This window comes from Microchirus variegatus (assembly GCF_963457635.1).
Source record: "Microchirus variegatus genome assembly, chromosome: 12".
Classification (NCBI taxonomy): Eukaryota; Metazoa; Chordata; class Actinopteri; order Pleuronectiformes; family Soleidae; genus Microchirus; species Microchirus variegatus.
Window position 1 is genome coordinate 18330300 of NC_139813.1, and position 18975 is coordinate 18349274.

At 40.0% G+C, this 18975-nt stretch overlaps 2 protein-coding genes across 2 annotated transcripts; both read left to right on the top strand.

Moving 5' to 3' along the window:
- Nucleotides 1-380: 380 nt before the first annotated feature.
- On the top strand, nucleotides 381-11728 carry LOC310934767 (hydroperoxide isomerase ALOXE3-like; the record flags this gene model as incomplete). Its single annotated transcript, XM_083898564.1, has 26 exons — nucleotides 381-527; nucleotides 612-816; nucleotides 932-1013; nucleotides 1101-1223; nucleotides 1311-1414; nucleotides 2351-2523; nucleotides 2675-2818; nucleotides 2910-3113; nucleotides 3596-3762; nucleotides 4079-4200; nucleotides 4298-4398; nucleotides 5148-5313; nucleotides 6887-6942; nucleotides 7027-7231; nucleotides 7347-7428; nucleotides 7516-7638; nucleotides 7726-7829; nucleotides 8756-8928; nucleotides 9080-9223; nucleotides 9315-9518; nucleotides 9766-9852; nucleotides 9997-10163; nucleotides 10480-10601; nucleotides 10699-10799; nucleotides 11280-11450; nucleotides 11549-11728. The coding sequence occupies 26 exons, from the start codon at nucleotides 381-383 to the stop codon at nucleotides 11726-11728; spliced, it is 3657 nt and encodes a 1218-aa protein (XP_083754690.1).
- A 922-nt stretch (nucleotides 11729-12650) lies between these two features.
- LOC310935339 (hydroperoxide isomerase ALOXE3) lies at nucleotides 12651-18280 on the top strand (the record flags this gene model as incomplete). Its single annotated transcript, XM_083899217.1, has 14 exons — nucleotides 12651-12797; nucleotides 12882-13086; nucleotides 13213-13294; nucleotides 13382-13504; nucleotides 13592-13695; nucleotides 14794-14966; nucleotides 15139-15282; nucleotides 15390-15593; nucleotides 15827-15913; nucleotides 16054-16220; nucleotides 16542-16663; nucleotides 16783-16883; nucleotides 17408-17578; nucleotides 17669-18280. The coding sequence occupies 14 exons, from the start codon at nucleotides 12651-12653 to the stop codon at nucleotides 17846-17848; spliced, it is 2010 nt and encodes a 669-aa protein (XP_083755343.1). The 3' UTR covers nucleotides 17849-18280.
- Between the last annotated feature and the right edge of the window lie 695 nt (nucleotides 18281-18975).

The window sequence follows — 18975 nt, forward strand, 5'->3', positions numbered from 1 at the left end:
ACAACAAAAAACAAATCAAGTAATTGTTTTAGGGCAAGGACACAAAGTAGACATTTCTCATTCCTTTGTATGGTTGCCATGAAATTAGGCGATGAGGTGCTGAGCACAACATGTCGTCACCTCTCTTGCAAAAAATGCCAAAATTACTGGAACTGGAAAAAACATTTGTTGTGATCACTGCGGCAATGACAGTCATTATTCTTCAGTTATGTTACAAGTTGCTTTAAGCCTCTGATACAACAAAACATTCCCCCTCCCCCAAAGCCTATATTTTTTTTTTTGATATAGAGTTCCAAACTAGGGAGGGGCAGGTGACTACATAAAGGCACTCAACACAAAGACCCATACCTGTTGCTTTATCGAATATCCTCTGAGAGATCATGGCTGAGTACAAGATAGAAGTGACAACAGGTGACATTCAATATGCAGGAACATGGGATCATGTATTCCTCACCCTATTTGGAAATGAAGGTCAGAGCGATCGAGCTGACTTGGACAACTTTGGCAGAGACTTTTCGACTGGGAGTGTAAGTTGAATCCAGTTATTCATTGCTGTTACAGTGCAAATGTTGGTTTAGGTTGTCTGTGTATGTTTATATTTTCCCTTGCAGACAGGGACATACAACATAAAAACAACAACGTCTCTGGGGAAACTGCTGCTGGTCAAGGTGGAAAAGGATCCATTCTGGATTTTCCCAGAAGATGAGTGGTACTGCTCTACAATAGTGGTGACGACTCCAGAAGGAGAAGTCATTCTTTTCCCCTGTCACAGGTGGATCTCCAGGGGAGAAGACGTGGAGCTGAGGGGAGGGAGAGGTCTGTAAACTCCATAGAAAGACCAAATAATTTTTTTAGATAGTAGCCTACTACTGTTGACACATTTTTAATTTCTATTTTTCAACTTAAAATCTGCCTTGTTTTCTCCTCTTAGCCATGAAGGTGTTTGAGGATGACAATCCCTTGTTGATTGAACATCGAGAAAAAGAGGTGACATTTAAAAAGAGCTTGTACCAGTAAGTGCTCAGAACAGTATTCACTGTACAGTTATTGTCTCAGAGACTTATCTAAAGACTTTACACAGTCGTTTGTTTGTTTTTTAGTTGGAAGACAATGGCTGAAGGATTACCTCAAGTAAACGGATTTGATAATGAGCTCAAGCTCCCAGCTGATATCCGCTTATCTAAGATCAGAACAACTGAACTGGCAGATACAAAACAATCAATGTGAGTCTACTGGATATTAATATTTGCAATCAAGACAAACTGCATCCAATATATTGTCATGTTCCCTTTGCTTTCCTTTGTTTTCAGTGGTATTGAACTCAAGCTTAAAGGGATGGCTGGGTCCATGGAAAAGTGGGAAAGCATTGAAGACATGACAAAAGTCTTCTGGAACAAACGGACAACAATGTCAGGTAGTTTTCGATGTTTGAAGCTGACTCCACCCAATGACTGATTTTGAATATCTTCAAAAAGAGGCCGGGAGTTATCACTGAGTGGGGAGGGGAAGGAGGGGTGAGTGAGCACCGCTGGGGGCGTGATCATCAAGTGACAGCAAGCACAAATTGCAGCAGAGGCAGCTTGCTGTGGTATTTCCAGTGGCAACTGAGAGCTGCATTTTGCGTGAGACGCAAGTTCACACACTCAATCTATGAATCGACGACGCGAAGGCAGTTTACACTGTGTAGTTCATTCAAACAGCCGTCTTGAATTAGCGACCGATCAGCCAATCGGTAAATAGTATTCACTGTTGCTGGGCAGAATGGACCCACTGTGCTCACAGCTCCACAGCCCGCTGCCAAACAGCTGCACAGCTGGAGTCGCGTAACAATGTTTTTTGGGGGGTTCTTCTTGCACAGAAATACACTTTAAATGTTGTAAACACGAACGGAGAAGTTTTTCTACACACCAAAAATAAACAGGAGCCTGTTGAGCTAGCTAGGACTCTTGGTGTGATGTAGTAAAGTGAAATACGATGCTGTGTCAACAAGGGAGCTTTTATTCTGAAAAGTCAAACCGGATTTTTTATTTATTAGCCGGTAAGAGCCAGCTAATACGAAAATTCAAATGTAATGGGAGCTGTTTATCCAGGAAAGGCAGTACATACACCCATTTTGAACACAAAATACAGCTTGAATACTTACAAAACAAAGAGTTGGACCTAGATCAGTGAATATTTCTAGATAATTCCAACACTGCAATTCCTGTCAGAACTTGCACAATAATTACTATCATGCATTGGAATTTACTGCGTTAACCTGAAAATGCAGCACACGTTGTCAACTCAGGTGACCTCTAAAGTTACGATCAGTAATCAGTCACATTTGCTTTTTTGATTTTCTTCCTTCCAGAGTACGTTAGCGAGCACTGGAAGGACGATGACTTTTATGGATACCAGTTTTTAAACGGTATCAACCCCAATGTGATTAAACGCTGCTCGGAGCTTCCCCCAAACTTTCCAGTCACAGAGGAGATGGTGAAGCCTTTTCTGGAAGAGGGAACCTCTCTGCAGATGGAAATGGAGGTATGGTGAAATTCTTCTGTTTTGGGTGACAACCTGAACATTTATGTTCCTGATATGTTCCAAGACATTGGATGAATTATTAGACAATGTATACATTGATGTCTCGAGTTCCTAAATTATATCTGTGTTGTCTTGTTTTCTTCCCATACAGAAAGGCAACATATTCATCTTTGATCAGAAGAAGATGGACGGAATTCGCCCGAGAGATTATAATGGAGAACCTCTGCCTGTGACTGCTGGTCTCTGTTTGTTCTACATGAACCCAGAAAAGAAACTGAAGCCAATAGCGATACAGGTATTTACTGACATAGGGAATCTGTAACTGTATTTATTTACACTGTATACATTTATAGTGAAACCATTATGGTTGTTTTCTTTATATTCAGCTGCATCAAAAACCGTCAGAGCAGAATCCCATCTTCCTGCCGAGTGACACAGAGACAGACTGGCTACTTGCCAAGATCTTCATCAGAAATGCAGATCTAATGGATCATGAGTCGACTCAACACTTCATGTGTACTCACTTTATGGCTGAGGTTTATGCTATTGCCACTCTTCGCTGCTTCCCTGTGATCCATCCTCTCTACAAGGTATGACGACACAGCAGAGTTTTTGTCAGTGACTTCTCTCAAAACCTTTCAAACCTAAACAATGAATATAGTTGATTTTTAGTTTATATTTTTGCCCATATCTCCCTGAACCTGTTGTTTTCTATTTGCTGCATGATCTGTAAAGTTTTTATATGCACATCCTTTAAGTGCCACATTATCTATAAATGTCCTCACTTAAATTTGTATACTATGTGTTGACATAAAGGATTTTTTCTCTTGTCTGTTCAGCTGCTGATTCCACACTCCCGGTTCACTCTCTACTTAAACACATTAGGCCGAAGAAATCTTTTTGGACCTGATGGGGCTCTAACTATGGTTGGGATATTTTAACATCCAGAAGTATTTCTTTTCCATTTACATTAAACCAAATACAGTTTGTTTTTTATTTTTTTAAATGCAATTTTTACACTTAGAGAAACCCATGAACTCATGATAAATATGTCTATGTGTCTGATTATTAGAGCTCACTTGGGTATGACGGTCTGATGGAGTTCATGAGAAGGACTCACTCTGAAACAACCTACAGCTCCCTCTGTCTGCCAGAAAACATCGCTGAGCGAGGACTGGAGTCTGTGCCCAACTTCTTCTACAGAGACGATGGACTCAAAGTGTGGAACATCATCAACAAGTACACACAAATATTTGAGCTGTTGATTTTAAAGCAGGCTGCAGACCCTCATATAGAGAATAGAAAATAAAATAAGCCTTTATTGTCATTGTTTACTAAGTAGGACTGACCGAGTCCCTATATCAGGTGACCTGAGGCTCTGAGAGCACCAGCCCTTGTGTACATACTTACAAAGAACTCTGCTCTTTCCGGAGTCCCTTATGTTGGCAGACCCTAAACACCCGATGACCTCAGCTATACATCACTAATGATGAGTTGAGGAACACTAAACATGCATTACACAATAAATGACAAGAACTGTTTGTGTGTTTCTCAGATTTGTGAAGGCAGTGGTGGAGTTCTATTATCCCACAAACAGTGACGTCTGTAAAGACACTGAGCTGCAGGAATGGATCAGTGAGATATTCACTCATGGCTTCTTGGGAAACAAAGCGTCAGGTATTTAACCCACATTCTGACACAATGTGTTAACACGACCTGAATATAAAGCAACTTATATTACACATATAACTGATCATTGTGGTGCTACCGACAGGGATACCAGAACGCTTTCACTCTACAGAGGAAGTGATCAGGTTCATCACCATGGTGATCTTCACATCGACAGCTCAACATGCTGCAGTCAACAGTGGCCAGGTGAGGCAAGAGTTAAGAGATTAAGATTTCTTTTCTTTTAATAATCGTCCTTGATCTTACATTATAATTGGACAAAAATGAATGATGAAATGTTCTTAGAGTTTAGATTTATCAGGTAAATGGCCTACATAAACCTAATGCAATAAAGGCTGCTTCAGTAGATGCCTAATACCTTCAGCCATCTCCACTTTAAACAAAATAATGGTTTTTCGCAAAGTGAAACATGCAAATGTGCAAAAACTGTCAAACCAAATTTAACTAACTACCTAACTAACTAATACCTAGAGTTTTCCACCAGTCAGTTAGAACTGAGGAATCTTCCTGGATGAGAGATGAAAGAACTTTGACTATTCTCAAGCGAGTCGAGCTGCCTCTTGTTGAATATAAATTCAGTTTATTTAATTTGTTTTCTCTAACTAGACACACAAAATGAACCATTTCTTTTTTTTGTACCACACTAAAACTTGTTTCATCGTCTAGTTCGACTACTGCTCTTGGTTGCCAAATGGTCCAATCCTGCTGCACAAACCTCCTCCAACCACTAAGGGGCAGTCAAGCATGACAACGATTTTGGAGACCCTTCCAAATATTGGAGAGACTGTCAAAAGTATGGCAACATTGTGGTTGCTTTCACAAAGATACACTGACTTTGTAAGTTTGTGCTCATACATACATTAACGAATACAGTATGGTGATGATTCAGACCTTTTGTACCAGGAAACCCTGTGTCAATGTACTTTTCTGTTCAGGTTCCCTTGGGTGGTTACCCTGAACAACGATTTGATGAGCCGGCCCTGAAGGAGATGATGAAGGAGTTCCAAGCAGAGTTGTCTTACCTCAGTGAAGAAATAACGGCAAGAAACTCACACCTGGAAGTGCCCTACCCATACCTGATCCCGGCTGAGATAGAAAACAGTATAGCTACTTAAGACAGTCAGAGGAAGCAAGTCTGGATGATTTACTGACTGCATTAGACAGTGTCTTCCGTGGCTGCCTCATCATGTAATCAGTCATTTTCTGCTCCACCTATTAATTCTGTCCCCTCTGTCTGCATTTTTCTCCACGTTTACTACCTTACTTTACTATTTGTCAGACAATGAAATCTTCTCCTGTTATTCAGCCCGTCCAATGCTCTAAAATGTGAAGACTGTTTGACTGCTTAAATTGGATGAGATTAAAATAGATTTGACTTTATTCCTGATTTTTTTTCTGGTCATTTATTAGTATTTTTTTTAGTCTCCAGTGTTTCCTCATCACTGATGACTGAGATGACCTTTTCTAGCATTGTTGACTCACAGAAAGATGGTTTGACCTGAAGGCCTTTCTGTGTGGAATTTGCATGTTCAGCTTGTGAGTGCATGGGTTCTCGCTGGATTCTATCTTGTATGTACTTGTATTGATGGGAAATGGGTGGGAAGATGCCGTTTTATCCTATAAACCACTTTGAATTATATTACTTTGTATTAAAAGTGCTACATGAATAAAGTCTGAATTATCTATTGATGTATTTTGGATAGAATTACCCTGAACAAACGATTTGATGAGCCGGCCCTGAAGCAGAGTTGTCTCTCCTCAGTGAAGAACGGCAAGAAACGCACAGCTGTAAGTGCCCTACACATAGCTGAACCCGGCTGAGATAGAAAACAGTATAGCTACTTAAGACAGATGAAGAGTCCTGGTTTGTTGATTGACTGCATTCTGAGAGCTACTTGGATGGGTTAATGAGTGTAAGCATGCTGCATGACAAGATAAGCAGACCAAGAGTTTGTGATTTTTCAGATTCATGCTTCGTGTTGATCAGATTTCTTGAATAATCAAAAACAGTAAATTAACTGAATTTAAACAAGTTCTTATTTGTTCTGTTCTTGTGACACACTAAGCTGATGAGGCTTCTGCATCCATAACTCCACTACTCTGCCAGATAATTCTGTTAGTCAAGTCAGGTAGTGCTACGTGACTTCAAGGATGCTAATTCTACAGTTAGGCAGACTTTTACTTTTCCCTTTTGTGAGACAATGAAGTTCAGTAATCTACTTTTGTTATCCAGTCTCTGCTTTGGCTTCCTCACAACAAAAAACAAATCAAGTAATTGTTTTAAGGCAAGGACACATAGTAGACATTTCTCATTCCTTTGTATGGTTGCCATGAAATTAGGCGATGAGGCGTTGAGCACAACATGTCGTCACCTCTCTTGCAAAAAATGCCAAAATTACTGGAACTGGACAGTCATTATTCTTCAGTTATGTAACAAGTTGCTTTAAGCCTCCGAGTCAACAAAACATTCCCCCTCCTCCAAAGCCTATAGAGTTCCAAACTAGGGAAGGGCAGGTGACCACATAAAGGCACTCAACACAAAGACCCAGACCTGTTGCTTTATCGAATATCCTCTGAGAGATCATGGCTGAGTACAAGATAGAAGTGACAACAGGTGACATTCAATATGCAGGAACATGGGATCATGTATTCCTCACCCTATTTGGAAATGAAGGTCAGAGCGATCGAGCTGACTTGGACAACTTTGGCAGAGACTTTACGACTGGGAGTGTAAGTTGAATCCAGTTATTCATTGCTGTTACAGTGCAAATGTTGGTTTAGGTTGTCTGTGTATGTTTATATTTTCCCTTGCAGACAGGGACATACAACATAAAAACAACAACGTCTCTGGGGAAACTGCTGCTGGTCAAGGTGGAAAAGGATCCATTCTGGATTTTCCCAGAAGATGAGTGGTACTGCTCTACAATAGTGGTGACGACTCCAGAAGGAGAAGTCATTCTTTTCCCCTGTCACAGGTGGATCTCCAGGGGAGAAGACGTGGAGCTGAGGGGAGGGAGAGGTCTGTAAACTCCATAGAAAGACCAAATCATTTTTTTAGATAGTAGCCTACTACTGTTGACACATTTTTAATTTCTATTTTTCAACTTAAAATCTGCCTTGTTTTCTCCTCTAAGCCATGAAGGTGTTTGAGGATGACAATCCCTTGTTGATTGAACATCGAAAAAAAGAGGTGACATTTAAAAAGAGCTTGTACCAGTAAGTGCTCAGAACAGTATTCACTGTACAGTTATTGTCTCAGAGACTTATCTAAAGACTTTACACAGTCGTTTGTTTGTTTTTTAGTTGGAAGACAATGGCTGAAGGACTACCTCAAGTAAACGGATTTGATAATGAGCTCAAGCTCCCAGCTGAAATCCGCTTCTCTAAGATCAGAACAACTGAACTGGCAGATACAAAACAATCAATGTGAGTCTACTGGATATTAATATTTGCAATCAAGACAAACTGCATCCAATATATTGTCATGTTCCCTTTGCTTTCCTTTGTTTTCAGTGGTATTGAACTCAAGCTTAAAGGGATGGCTGGGTCCATGGAAAAGTGGGAAAGCATTGAAGACATGACAAAAGTCTTCTGGAACAAACGGACAACAATGTCAGGTAGTTTTCGATGTTTGAAGCTGACTCCACCCAATGACTGATTTTGAATATCTTCAAAAAGAGGCCGGGAGTTATCACTGAGTGGGGAGGGGAAGGAGGGGTGAGTGAGCACCGCTGGGGGGCGTGATCATCAAGTGACAGCAAGCACAAATTGCAGCAGAGGCAGCTTGCTGTGGTATTTCCAGTGGCAACTGAGAGCTGCATTTTGCGTGAGACGCAAGTTCACACACTCAATCTATGAATCGACGACGCGAAGGCAGTTTACACTGTGTAGTTCATTCAAACAGCTGTCTTGAATTAGCGACCGATCAGCCAATCGGTAAATAGTATTCACTGTTGCTGGGCAGAATGGACCCACTGTGCTCACAGCTCCACAGCCCGCTGCCAAACAGCTGCACAGCTGGAGTCGCGTAACAATGTTTTTTGGGGGGTTCTTCTTGCACAGAAATACACTTTAAATGTTGTAAACACGAACGGAGAAGTTTTTCTACACACCAAAAATAAACAGGAGCCTGCTGAGCTAGCTAGGACTCTTGGTGTGATGTAGTAAAGTGAAATACGAGGGAGCTTTTATTCTGAAAAGTCAAACCGGATTTTTTATTTATTAGCCGGTAAGAGCCAGCCAATATGAAAATTCAAATGTAATGGGAGGTGTTTATCCAGGAAAGGCAGTACATACACCCATTTTGAACACAAAATACAGCTTGAATACTTACAAAACAAAGAGTTGGACCTAGATCAGTGAATATTACTAGATAATTCCAACACTGCAATTCCTGTCAGAACTTGCACAATAATTACTATCATGCATGGGAATTTACTGCGTTAACCTAAAAAATGCAGCACACATGTTGTCAACTCAGGTGACCTCTAAAGTTACGATCAGTAATCAGTCACATTTGCTTTTTTGATTTTCTTCCTTCCAGAGTACGTTAGCGAGCACTGGAAGGACGATGACTTTTATGGATACCAGTTTCTAAACGGTATCAACCCCAATGTGATTAAACGCTGCTCGGAGCTTCCCCCAAACTTTCCAGTCACAGAGGAGATGGTGAAGCCTTTTCTGGAAGAGGGAACCTCTCTGCAGATGGAAATGGAGGTATGGTGAAATTCTTCTGTTTTGGGTGACAACCTGAACATTTATGTTCCTGATATGTTCCAAGACATTGGATGAATTATTAGACAATTTATACATTGATGTCTCGAGTTCCTAAATTATATCTGTGTTGTCTTGTTTTCTTCCCATTCAGAAAGGCAACATATTCATCTTTGATCAGAAGAAGATGGACGGAATTCGCCCGAGAGATTATAATGGAGAACCTCTGCCTGTGACTGCTGGTCTCTGTTTGTTCTACATGAACCCAGAAAAGAAACTGAAGCCAATAGCGATACAGGTATTTACTGACATAGGGAATCTGTAACTGTATTTATTTACACTGTATACATTTATAGTGAAACCATTATGGTTGTTTTCTTTATATTCAGCTGCATCAAAAACCGTCAGACCAGAATCCCATCTTCCTGCCGAGTGACACAGAGACAGACTGGCTACTTGCCAAGATCTTCATCAGAAATGCAGATCTAATGGATCATGAGTCGACTCAACACTTAATGTGTACTCACTTTATGGCTGAGGTTTATGCTATTGCCACTCTTCGCTGCTTCCCAGTGATTCATCCTCTCTACAAGGTATGACGACACAGCAGAGTTTTTGTCAGTGACTTCTCTCAAAACCTTTCAAACCTAAACAATGAATATAGTTGATTTTTAGTTTATATTTTTGCCCATATCTCCCTGAACCTGTTGTTTTCTATTTGCTGCATGATCTGTAAAGTTTTTATATGCACATCCTTTAAGTGCCACATTATCTATAAATGTCCTCACTTAAATTTGTATACTGTGTTGACATAAAGGATTTTTTCTCTTGTCTGTTCAGCTGCTGATTCCACACTCCCGGTTCACTCTCTACTTAAACACATTTGGCCGAAGAAATCTTTTTGGACCTGATGGGGCTCTAACTATGGTTGGGATATTTTAACATCCAGAAGTATTTCTTTTCCATTTACATTAAACCAAATACAGTTTGTTTTTTATTTTTTTAAATGCAATTTTTACACTTAGAGAAACCCATGAACTCATGATAAATATGTCTGTGTCTGATTATTAGAGCTCACTTGGGTATGACGGTCTGATGGAGTTCATGAGAAGGACTCACTCTGAAACAACCTACAGCTCCCTCTGTCTGCCAGAAAACATCGCTGAGCGAGGACTGGAGTCTGTGCCCAACTTCTTCTACAGAGACGATGGACTCAAAGTGTGGAACATCATCAACAAGTACACACAAATGTTTGAGCTGTTGATTTTAAAGCAGGCTGCAGACCCTCATATAGAGAATAGAAAATAAAATAAGCCTTTATTGTCATTGTTTACTAAGTAGGACTGACCGAGTCTCTATATCAGGCGACCTGAGGCTCTGAGAGCACCAGCCCTTGTGTACATACTTACAAAGAACTCTGCTCTTTCCGGAGTCCCTTATGTTGGCAGACCCTAAACACCCGATGACCTCAGCTATACATCACTAATGATGAGTTGAGGAACACTAAACATGCATTACATAATAAATGACAAGAACTGTTTGTGTGTTTCTCAGATTTGTGAAGGCAGTGGTGGAGTTCTATTATCCCACAAACAGTGACGTCTGTAAAGACACTGAGCTGCAGGAATGGATCAGTGAGATATTCACTCATGGCTTCTTGGGAAACAAAGCGTCAGGTATTTAACCCACATTCTGACACAACGTGTTAACACGACCTGAATATAAAGCAACTTATATTACACATATAACTGATCATTGTGGTGCTACCGACAGGGATACCAGAACGCTTTCACTCTACAGAGGAAGTGATCAGGTTCATCACCATGGTGATCTTCACATCGACAGCTCAACATGCTGCAGTCAACAGTGGCCAGGTGAGGCAAGAGTTAAGGGATTAAGATTTCTTTTCTTTTAATAATCGTCCTTGATCTGACATTATAATTGGACAAAAATGAATGATGAAATGTTCTTAGAGTTTAGATTTATCAGGTAAATGGCCTACATAAACCTAATGCAATAAAGGCTGCTTCAGTAGAAGCCTAATACCTTCAGCCATCTCCACTTTAAACAAAATAATGGTTTTTCGCAAAGTGAAACATGCAAATGTGCAAAAACTGTCAAACCAAATTTAACTAACTACCTAACTAACTAATACCTAGAGTTTTCCACCAGTCAGTTAGAACTGAGGAATCTTCCTGGATGAGAGATGAAAGAACTTTGACTATTCTCAAGCGAGTCGCGCTGCCTCTTGTTGAATATAAATTCAGTTTATTTAATTTGTTTTCTCTAACTAGACACACAAAATGAACCATTTCTTTTTTTTGTACCACACTAAAACTTGTTTCATCGTCTAGTTCGACTACTGCTCTTGGTTGCCAAATGGTCCAATCCTGCTGCACAAACCTCCTCCAACCACTAAGGGGCAGTCAAGCATGACAACGATTTTGGAGACCCTTCCAAATATTGGAGAGACTGTCAAAAGTATGGCAACGTTGTGGTTGCTTTCACAAAGATACACTGACTTTGTAAGTTTGTGCTCATACATACATTAACGAATACAGTATGGTGATGATTCAGACCTTTTGTACCAGGAAACCCTGTGTCAATGTACTTTTCTGTTCAGGTTCCCTTGGGTGGTTACCCTGAACAACGATTTGATGAGCCGGCCCTGAAGGAGATGATGAAGGAGTTCCAAGCAGAGTTGTCTTACCTCAGTGAAGAAATAACGGCAAGAAACTCACACCTGGAAGTGCCCTACCCATACCTGATCCCGGCTGAGATAGAAAACAGTATAGCTACTTAAGACAGTCAGAGGAAGCAAGTCTGGATGATTAACTGACTGCATCTGTGGGGGATAATGTATGTTTTCATGGGTGAACATATGCTGTATGACAAGATAAGCAGGGATACTGGGTTTTCAATAATTAAAGCCTGTGGAAACATGGCTTGTAATATTAAAAATGCTTATATTATATCAAAGTTGAGTGTCTAATTAAGCATCCACAAAAGTCTGAGTGAAAATAACTATTCAATACTTTGGTTTGAAAACAGCTCATTTTGCTGTTTGGACTGGTTTAGACCACTGGACAGTGTGAGCGTGGCAGATAACGCTCAGATTGACAGTCGCGTCAGGATGGCTGGCTGAAATCCTTGGACAAGTCGGGCCTACGGGGTAAGTTTAAGGCCTGGGTCTACCAACATGGCATTGAAGTTCAGTAATCTACTTTTGTTATCCAGTCGCTGCTTTGGCTTCCTCACCACAAAAAAACAAAACAAATCGAGTAATTGTTTTAAGGCACAGAAACATTCTCATTCCTTTTATGGTTGGCATGAAATTAGGACATTGCGTAAGTCGATTAGGCAAGACAACTTCACAAGCACAACAGGTCGTAATCACTCTTGCAAAAAATGCCAAAATTACTGGAACTGGAATCTTTTGTGAGCACTGCAGGAATGACAGTGATTATTCTTCAGTTATGTTCCAAATTTTTATAAAATCGACATGATTCTATGTATCTGTACGGTGTTTTCTTTCCAAAAAAACCCAAAACATTATGTGTTTCTTTATGCCTCTGAGTCAACAAAACATTCCCCTCCTCCAAAGATGGAACTGTTCCAAACTAGGGTGGGGCAGGTGACTAGATAAAGAGGCATAGATCAAAACTGCAGAGCACTGAAAACAAAATCCCAGACCTGTCGTTTAATCAATTATCCACTGAGAGATCATGGCTGAGTACAAGATAGAAGTGACAACAGGTAACATGCAATATGCAGGAACATGGGATCATGTATTCCTCACCCTATTTGGAAATGAAGGTCAGAGCGATCGAGCTGACTTGGACAACTTTGGCAGAGACTTTACAACTGGGAGTGTAAGTTGAATCCAGTTATTCATTGCTCTTACAGTGCAAATGTTGGTTTAGGTTGCCTGTGTATGTTTATATTTTCCCTTGCAGACAGGGACATACAACATAAAAACAACAACATCTCTGGGGAAACTGCTGCTGGTCAAGGTGGAAAAGGATCCGTTCTGGATTTTCCCAGAAGATGAGTGGTACTGCTCTACAATAGTGGTGACGACTCCAGAAGGAGAAGTCATTCTTTTCCCCTGTCACAGGTGGATCTCCAGGGGAGAAGATGTGGAGCTGAGGGGAGGGAGAGGTCTGTAAACTCTGTAAAAATTGGTTACCATAGAAAGACCAAATCATTATTTTAGATTTTACTTTTGACATATTTTGTTTGAAATGTATGTTTCAACTTAAAATCTGACTTGTTTTCTCCTCTAAGCCATGAAGGTGTTTGAGGATGACAATCCCTTGTTGATTGAACATCGAAAAAAAGAGGTGACATTTAAAAAGAGCTTGTACCAGTAAGTGCGCAGAACAGTACGTACTGTACAGTTATTGTCTCAGAGACTTATCTAAAGACTTTACACAGCCGTTTGTTTGTTATTTAGATGGAAGACAATGGCTGAAGGACTACCTCAAGTAAACGGCTTTGATAATGAGTCCAAGTTCCCAGCTGAAATCGGCTTATCTAAGATCAGATCAACTGAAATGGCAGATACAGAACAATCACTGTGAGTCTACTAGATATTAATATTTGCAATCAAAACAAACTGCATCCAATATATTGTCATGTTCCATTTGCTTTCCTTTGTTTTCAGTGGTATTGAACTCAAGCTTAAAGGGATGGTTGGGTCCATGGAAAAGTGGGAAAGCATTGAAGACATGACAAAAGTCTTCTGGAACAAACAGACAACAATGTCAGGTAGTTTTCGATGTTTGAAGCTGACTCCACCCAATGACTGATTTTGAATATCTTCAAAAAGTGGGCAGGGAGTTATCAGTGAGTGGGGAGGGGAAGTAGGGGTGAGTGAGCACCGCTGGGGGCGTGATCTTCGAGTGACAGCAAGCACAAATTGCAGGCAGCTTGCTGTTGTATTTGCTGTGGCAGCTGCATTCTGCGTGAGACGCAAGTTCACACACTCACATGCCACACATGACATTTCTCACGCTAATAAGTGATAAAAGTTACCACACATAAATTAGTAATCTATGAAACGACGACACAAAGGCAGTTTGTTCAGCGTAGTTCATTCAAACAGCTGTCTTGAATTAGCGACCGATAGCCAATCAGAAAATAGTGTTCACTGTTGCTGGGCGGAATGGACACTGTGCTCACAGCTCCACAGCCTGCTTCCACACAGCTATGGTCGAGAGACAATGTTTTTGGGGTTTTTTAAAAGGAGCCCGATGAGCTCGCTAGGACTCTATCCATTATGTAGTAAAGTGAAATATGATGTGGCGTCAACACGGGAGCTTTTAATCTGAAAAGTAAAACCAGTTGTTTTATTTTTGTACTTCCTCTTCCGCTCATGGTGAATTTATGCACTGAATTTATGTGGCTCTGCTCTCTGGAGAACGGTTGGTGACATAGAACCGGTTACAGCCAGCTAATACGAAAATTCAAATGTAGTGGGAGGTGTTTATCCAGGAAAGGCAGTACGTACACCCATTTATAACAAAAAAAAATACAGTTTGAATATTTTACACAAAACTACAGAGAGTTGGACTTGGATCAGTGAATAATATTACTAGATCACCATATGCACTAGTTTTAACCTGAAAAACATGGTTTAGAGGTTTAGTTACTCTTTAAGACAACACGGCAGAGCTACTGCCTGAGTTTCAAGTGAGGCTTCCAACACTACAATTCCTGTCAGAACGTGCACAGATAATTACTATAATGCATGGGAATTTACTGCGTCAATCTTAAAATGTAGCATGCATGTCGTCAACTCAGGTGACCTCTAAAATTACGATCAGTAATCAGTCGCATTTGCTTTTTTGATTTTCTTCCTTCCAGAGTATGTTAGCGAGCACTGGAAGGACGATGACTTTTATGGATACCAGTTTCTAAACGGTATCAACCCCAACGTGATTAAACGCTGCTCGGAGCTTCCCCCAAACTTTCCAGTCACAGAGGAGATGGTGAAGCCTTTTCTGGAAGAGGGAACCTCTCTGCAGATGGAAATGGAGGTATGGTGAAATTCTTCTGTTTTGGGTGACAACTTGAACATGTATATGTTCCTGAATAAGATCCAAGACATTGGATGAATTATTAGACAATTTATAAATTTATGTCTGTAGTTGTATCACAATTCTAAGTTCCTAAATTATATCTGTGTTGTCTTGTTTTCTTCCCATACAGAAAGGCAACATATTCATCTTTGATCAGAAGAAGATGGACGGAATTCGCCCAAGAGATTATAATGGAGAACCTCTGCCTGTGACTGCTGGTCTCTGTTTGTTCTACATGAACCCAGAAAAAAAACTAAAGCCAATAGCGATTCAGGTATTTACAAACACAATTAATCTGTCACTGTATTTATTTTTACGCAGGTATGAGTTTTTGTAGGTGTGAGTAAAATCAACCATTATGGTTGTTTTCTTTATGTTCAGCTTCATCAAAAACCATCAGACCAGAATCCCATCTTCCTGCCGAGTGACACAGAGACAGACTGGCTACTTGCCAAGATCTTCATCAGAAATGCAGATATAATGGATCATGCATCGACTCAACACTTCATGTGTACTCACTTTATGGCTGAGGTTTATGCTGTTGCCACTCTTCGCTGCTTCCCTGTGATTCATCCTCTCTACAAGGTATGACGACACAGCAGAGTTTTTGACAAAATCTTTCAAGCCTATAAATATGAATATATTAGATTTTTAGTTTATATTTTTGCCCATATCTGCCTGAACCTGTTGCTTCCTCTTTGCCGCATAATCTGTAAAATTTTCATTTGCACATCCTTCAAGTGCCACACCATCAATTAATGTCCTCACTTAAATTTGCATCCTATTGACATAAAGGATTTTTTCTCTTGTCTGTTCAGCTGCTGATGCCACACTCCCGGTTCACTCTCTACTTAAACACAATAGGCCGAAAAAATCTTTTAGGACCTGATGGAATTCTAGCTGTGGTTGGTATTGTTTATACAGAATTATTTCTTGTCCATTTACATTGAACCAAATGCAGTTTGTTTTTTCTTTTTTGACATTGCAATTTTTACTCTTAGAGAAACCCTCTCATGATAAATATGTCTATGTTTCTGATTATTAGAGCTCACTTGGGTATGACGGTCTGATGGAGTTCATGAGAAGGACTCACTCTGAAACAACCTACAGCTCCCTCTGTCTGCCAGAAAACATCGCTGAGCGAGGACTGGAGTCTGTGCCCAACTTCTTCTACAGAGACGATGGACTCAAAGTGTGGAACATCATCAACAAGTACACACAAATATTTGAGCTGTTGATTTTAAAGCAGGCTGCAGACCCTCATATAGAGAATAGAAAATAAAATAAGCCTTTATTGTCATTGTTTACTAAGTAGGACTGACCGAGTCTCTATATCAGGTGAGCAGAAGCTCCAGAGCACCAGCCATTGTGTACATACTAACAAAGAACTCAATCTCTGCTCTTTCTGGAGTCCCTTATGTTGGCAGACCCTAAACACCCGATGACCTCAGCTATACATCACTAATGATGAGTTTAGGAACACTAAACATGCATTACACTATAAATGACAAGAACTGTTTGTGTGTTTCTCAGATTTGTGAAGGCAGTGGTGGAGTTCTATTATCCCACAAACAGTGACGTCTGTAAAGACACTGAGCTGCAGGAATGGATCAGTGAGATATTCACTCATGGCTTCTTGGGAAACAAAGCGTCAGGTATTTAACCCACATTCTAACACAATGTATTCACACAGCCTGGATATAAAGCAACTTATATTACACACTGTAAAATATTTCAAAGCACATATAGTTGATCATTGTGGTGCTGCCGACAGGGATACCAGAACGCTTTAACTGTACAGACGAAGTGATCAGGTTCATCACCATGGTGATCTTCACATCGACAGCTCAACATGCTGCAGTCAATAACGGACAGGTGAGGCAACAGTTAAGAGGAGATCAAGAGTTTTTTTCTTTTAATAAACGTCCTTAACAAGGCCCTGATCTGACATTATAACTGTACAAAAATGAATGATGAAATGTACTTAGAGTTTAGATTTATCAGGTAAATGGCCTACATTAACCTAATAAATGCAATAAAGGCTGCTTCAGTAGAAGCCTAATACCTTCAGCTATCTCCACTTTAAACAAAACAAAGTCATGTATGTAATGTATATGATTTTTCGCAAAGTGAGACATGCAAATGTACAAAAACTGTCGAAACAAATTTCCCATAGGAGACAACTAACTAACTAACTAAAACCTAGAGTTTTCCACCAGTCAGTCAGAACTGAGGAATCTTCCTGGTTGAGAGATGAAAGGACTATTCTCAAGCGAGTCCAGCTGCCTCTTGTTGTTGAATATAAATTCAGTTTATTTAATTTGTTTTCTCTAACTAGCCACACAAAAGGAACCGTTTCTTTTTTTGTACCACAATAAAACTTGTTTCATCGTCTATAGTTCGACTACTGCTCTTGGATACCAAATGGTCCAATCCTGCTGCACAAACTTCCTCCAACCACTAAGGGGCAGTCAAGCATGACGACAATTTTGGAGACCCTTCCAAATATTGGAGAGACTGTCAAAAGTATGGCAATGTTGTGGTTGCTTTCACAAAGATACACTGACTTTGTAAGTTTGTGCTCATACATACATTAAAGATGATGATGATTCAGACCTTTTGTACCAGGAAACCCTGTGTCAATGTACTTTTCTGCACAGGTTCCCTTGGGTGGTTACCCTGAACAACGATTTGATGAGCCGGCCCTGAAGGAGATGATGAAGGAGTTTCAAGCTGAGTTGTCTTACCTCAGTGAAGAAATAACGGCACGAAACTCACAGCTGGAAGTGCCCTACACATACCTGAACCCGGCTGAGATAGAAAACAGTATAGCTACTTAAGACAGTCAGAGGAAGCAAGTCTGGATGATTTACTGACTGCATCTGTGGGGGATAGTGTATGTTTTCATGGGTGAACATATGTTGTATGACAAGATAAGCAGGGATACTGGGTTTTTAATAATTAAGACAGTAATTATGTATGTCTTTTCCTATCTTATAAAACATTAAGAGCATGAGGGCGGAGATAAATTAGCTGTAAGAAAACACATTCAAATATATGGTTATATATATGGTTTTCCAGTGAATAGGGTTTTATTTTTTATGTAATAATGGTAACTGTGAGGATTCTGTTCTTTTGGTTCGTTTTACTCTTTGCCTTTTCATGATTTCCACCATAATCAGCTAAACATGGCACCAAAGGCTTGCAAACTGTCAACTTGAAAGAGGACTGCTCTATCCCTGATCCGCCGCATTTAATAAATTTTTCCACAATATCTTGGTTTTTTCAAATGTCTATAATAACTGCAACAACTCCAAATGTTGAAGTAAACGGCTGGAAGATTATTTTATCATCAACTTTGACTTCCACACCTGGGTTGTAGTCTTGTTAGAGAAGTTAATGTTGCTTGCCTTTTAGGTTGCTTAACATCTTTTTTATCTTAAATATTCTACTATTTTTTGTTTTTTATTTTTTTTAACCAAGAGAGCCTCACTTACTTCCATTGTACCAGGTGTATAATGACAATAAATATATTTATCTTGAAGCCAAACAACTTCACAAACACAACCTGAAACCTGACGGGTGGCAGGTTTATGTTCCGTCAACATGAATTTAAAGCTGTTATTTTCACTACTCACAAAAAGTTAGGGATATCCAACAAGAATATCCATATGAAAAGTTCATGCTACAGTGATATTTTACCAAGAAAGCATGGCATTTAAGTAGAAGGATGCGATGGTAAGTACAACAACAGTGGTGGGTTAAGGAGTTTCAAGCAGAGTTGTCTCACCTCAGTGAAGAAATAACGGCAAGAAACTCCAGGCTGGAAGTTCCCTACACATACCTGGACCCGGTTGCGATAGAAAACAGTATAGAAACTTAAGACAGTCGGAGGAGTTTTCCCAAAACAAAATTGGCAGCAGTGGTTGCCAGAATAATCCAATAAAAAAAATACAGTATAAACATT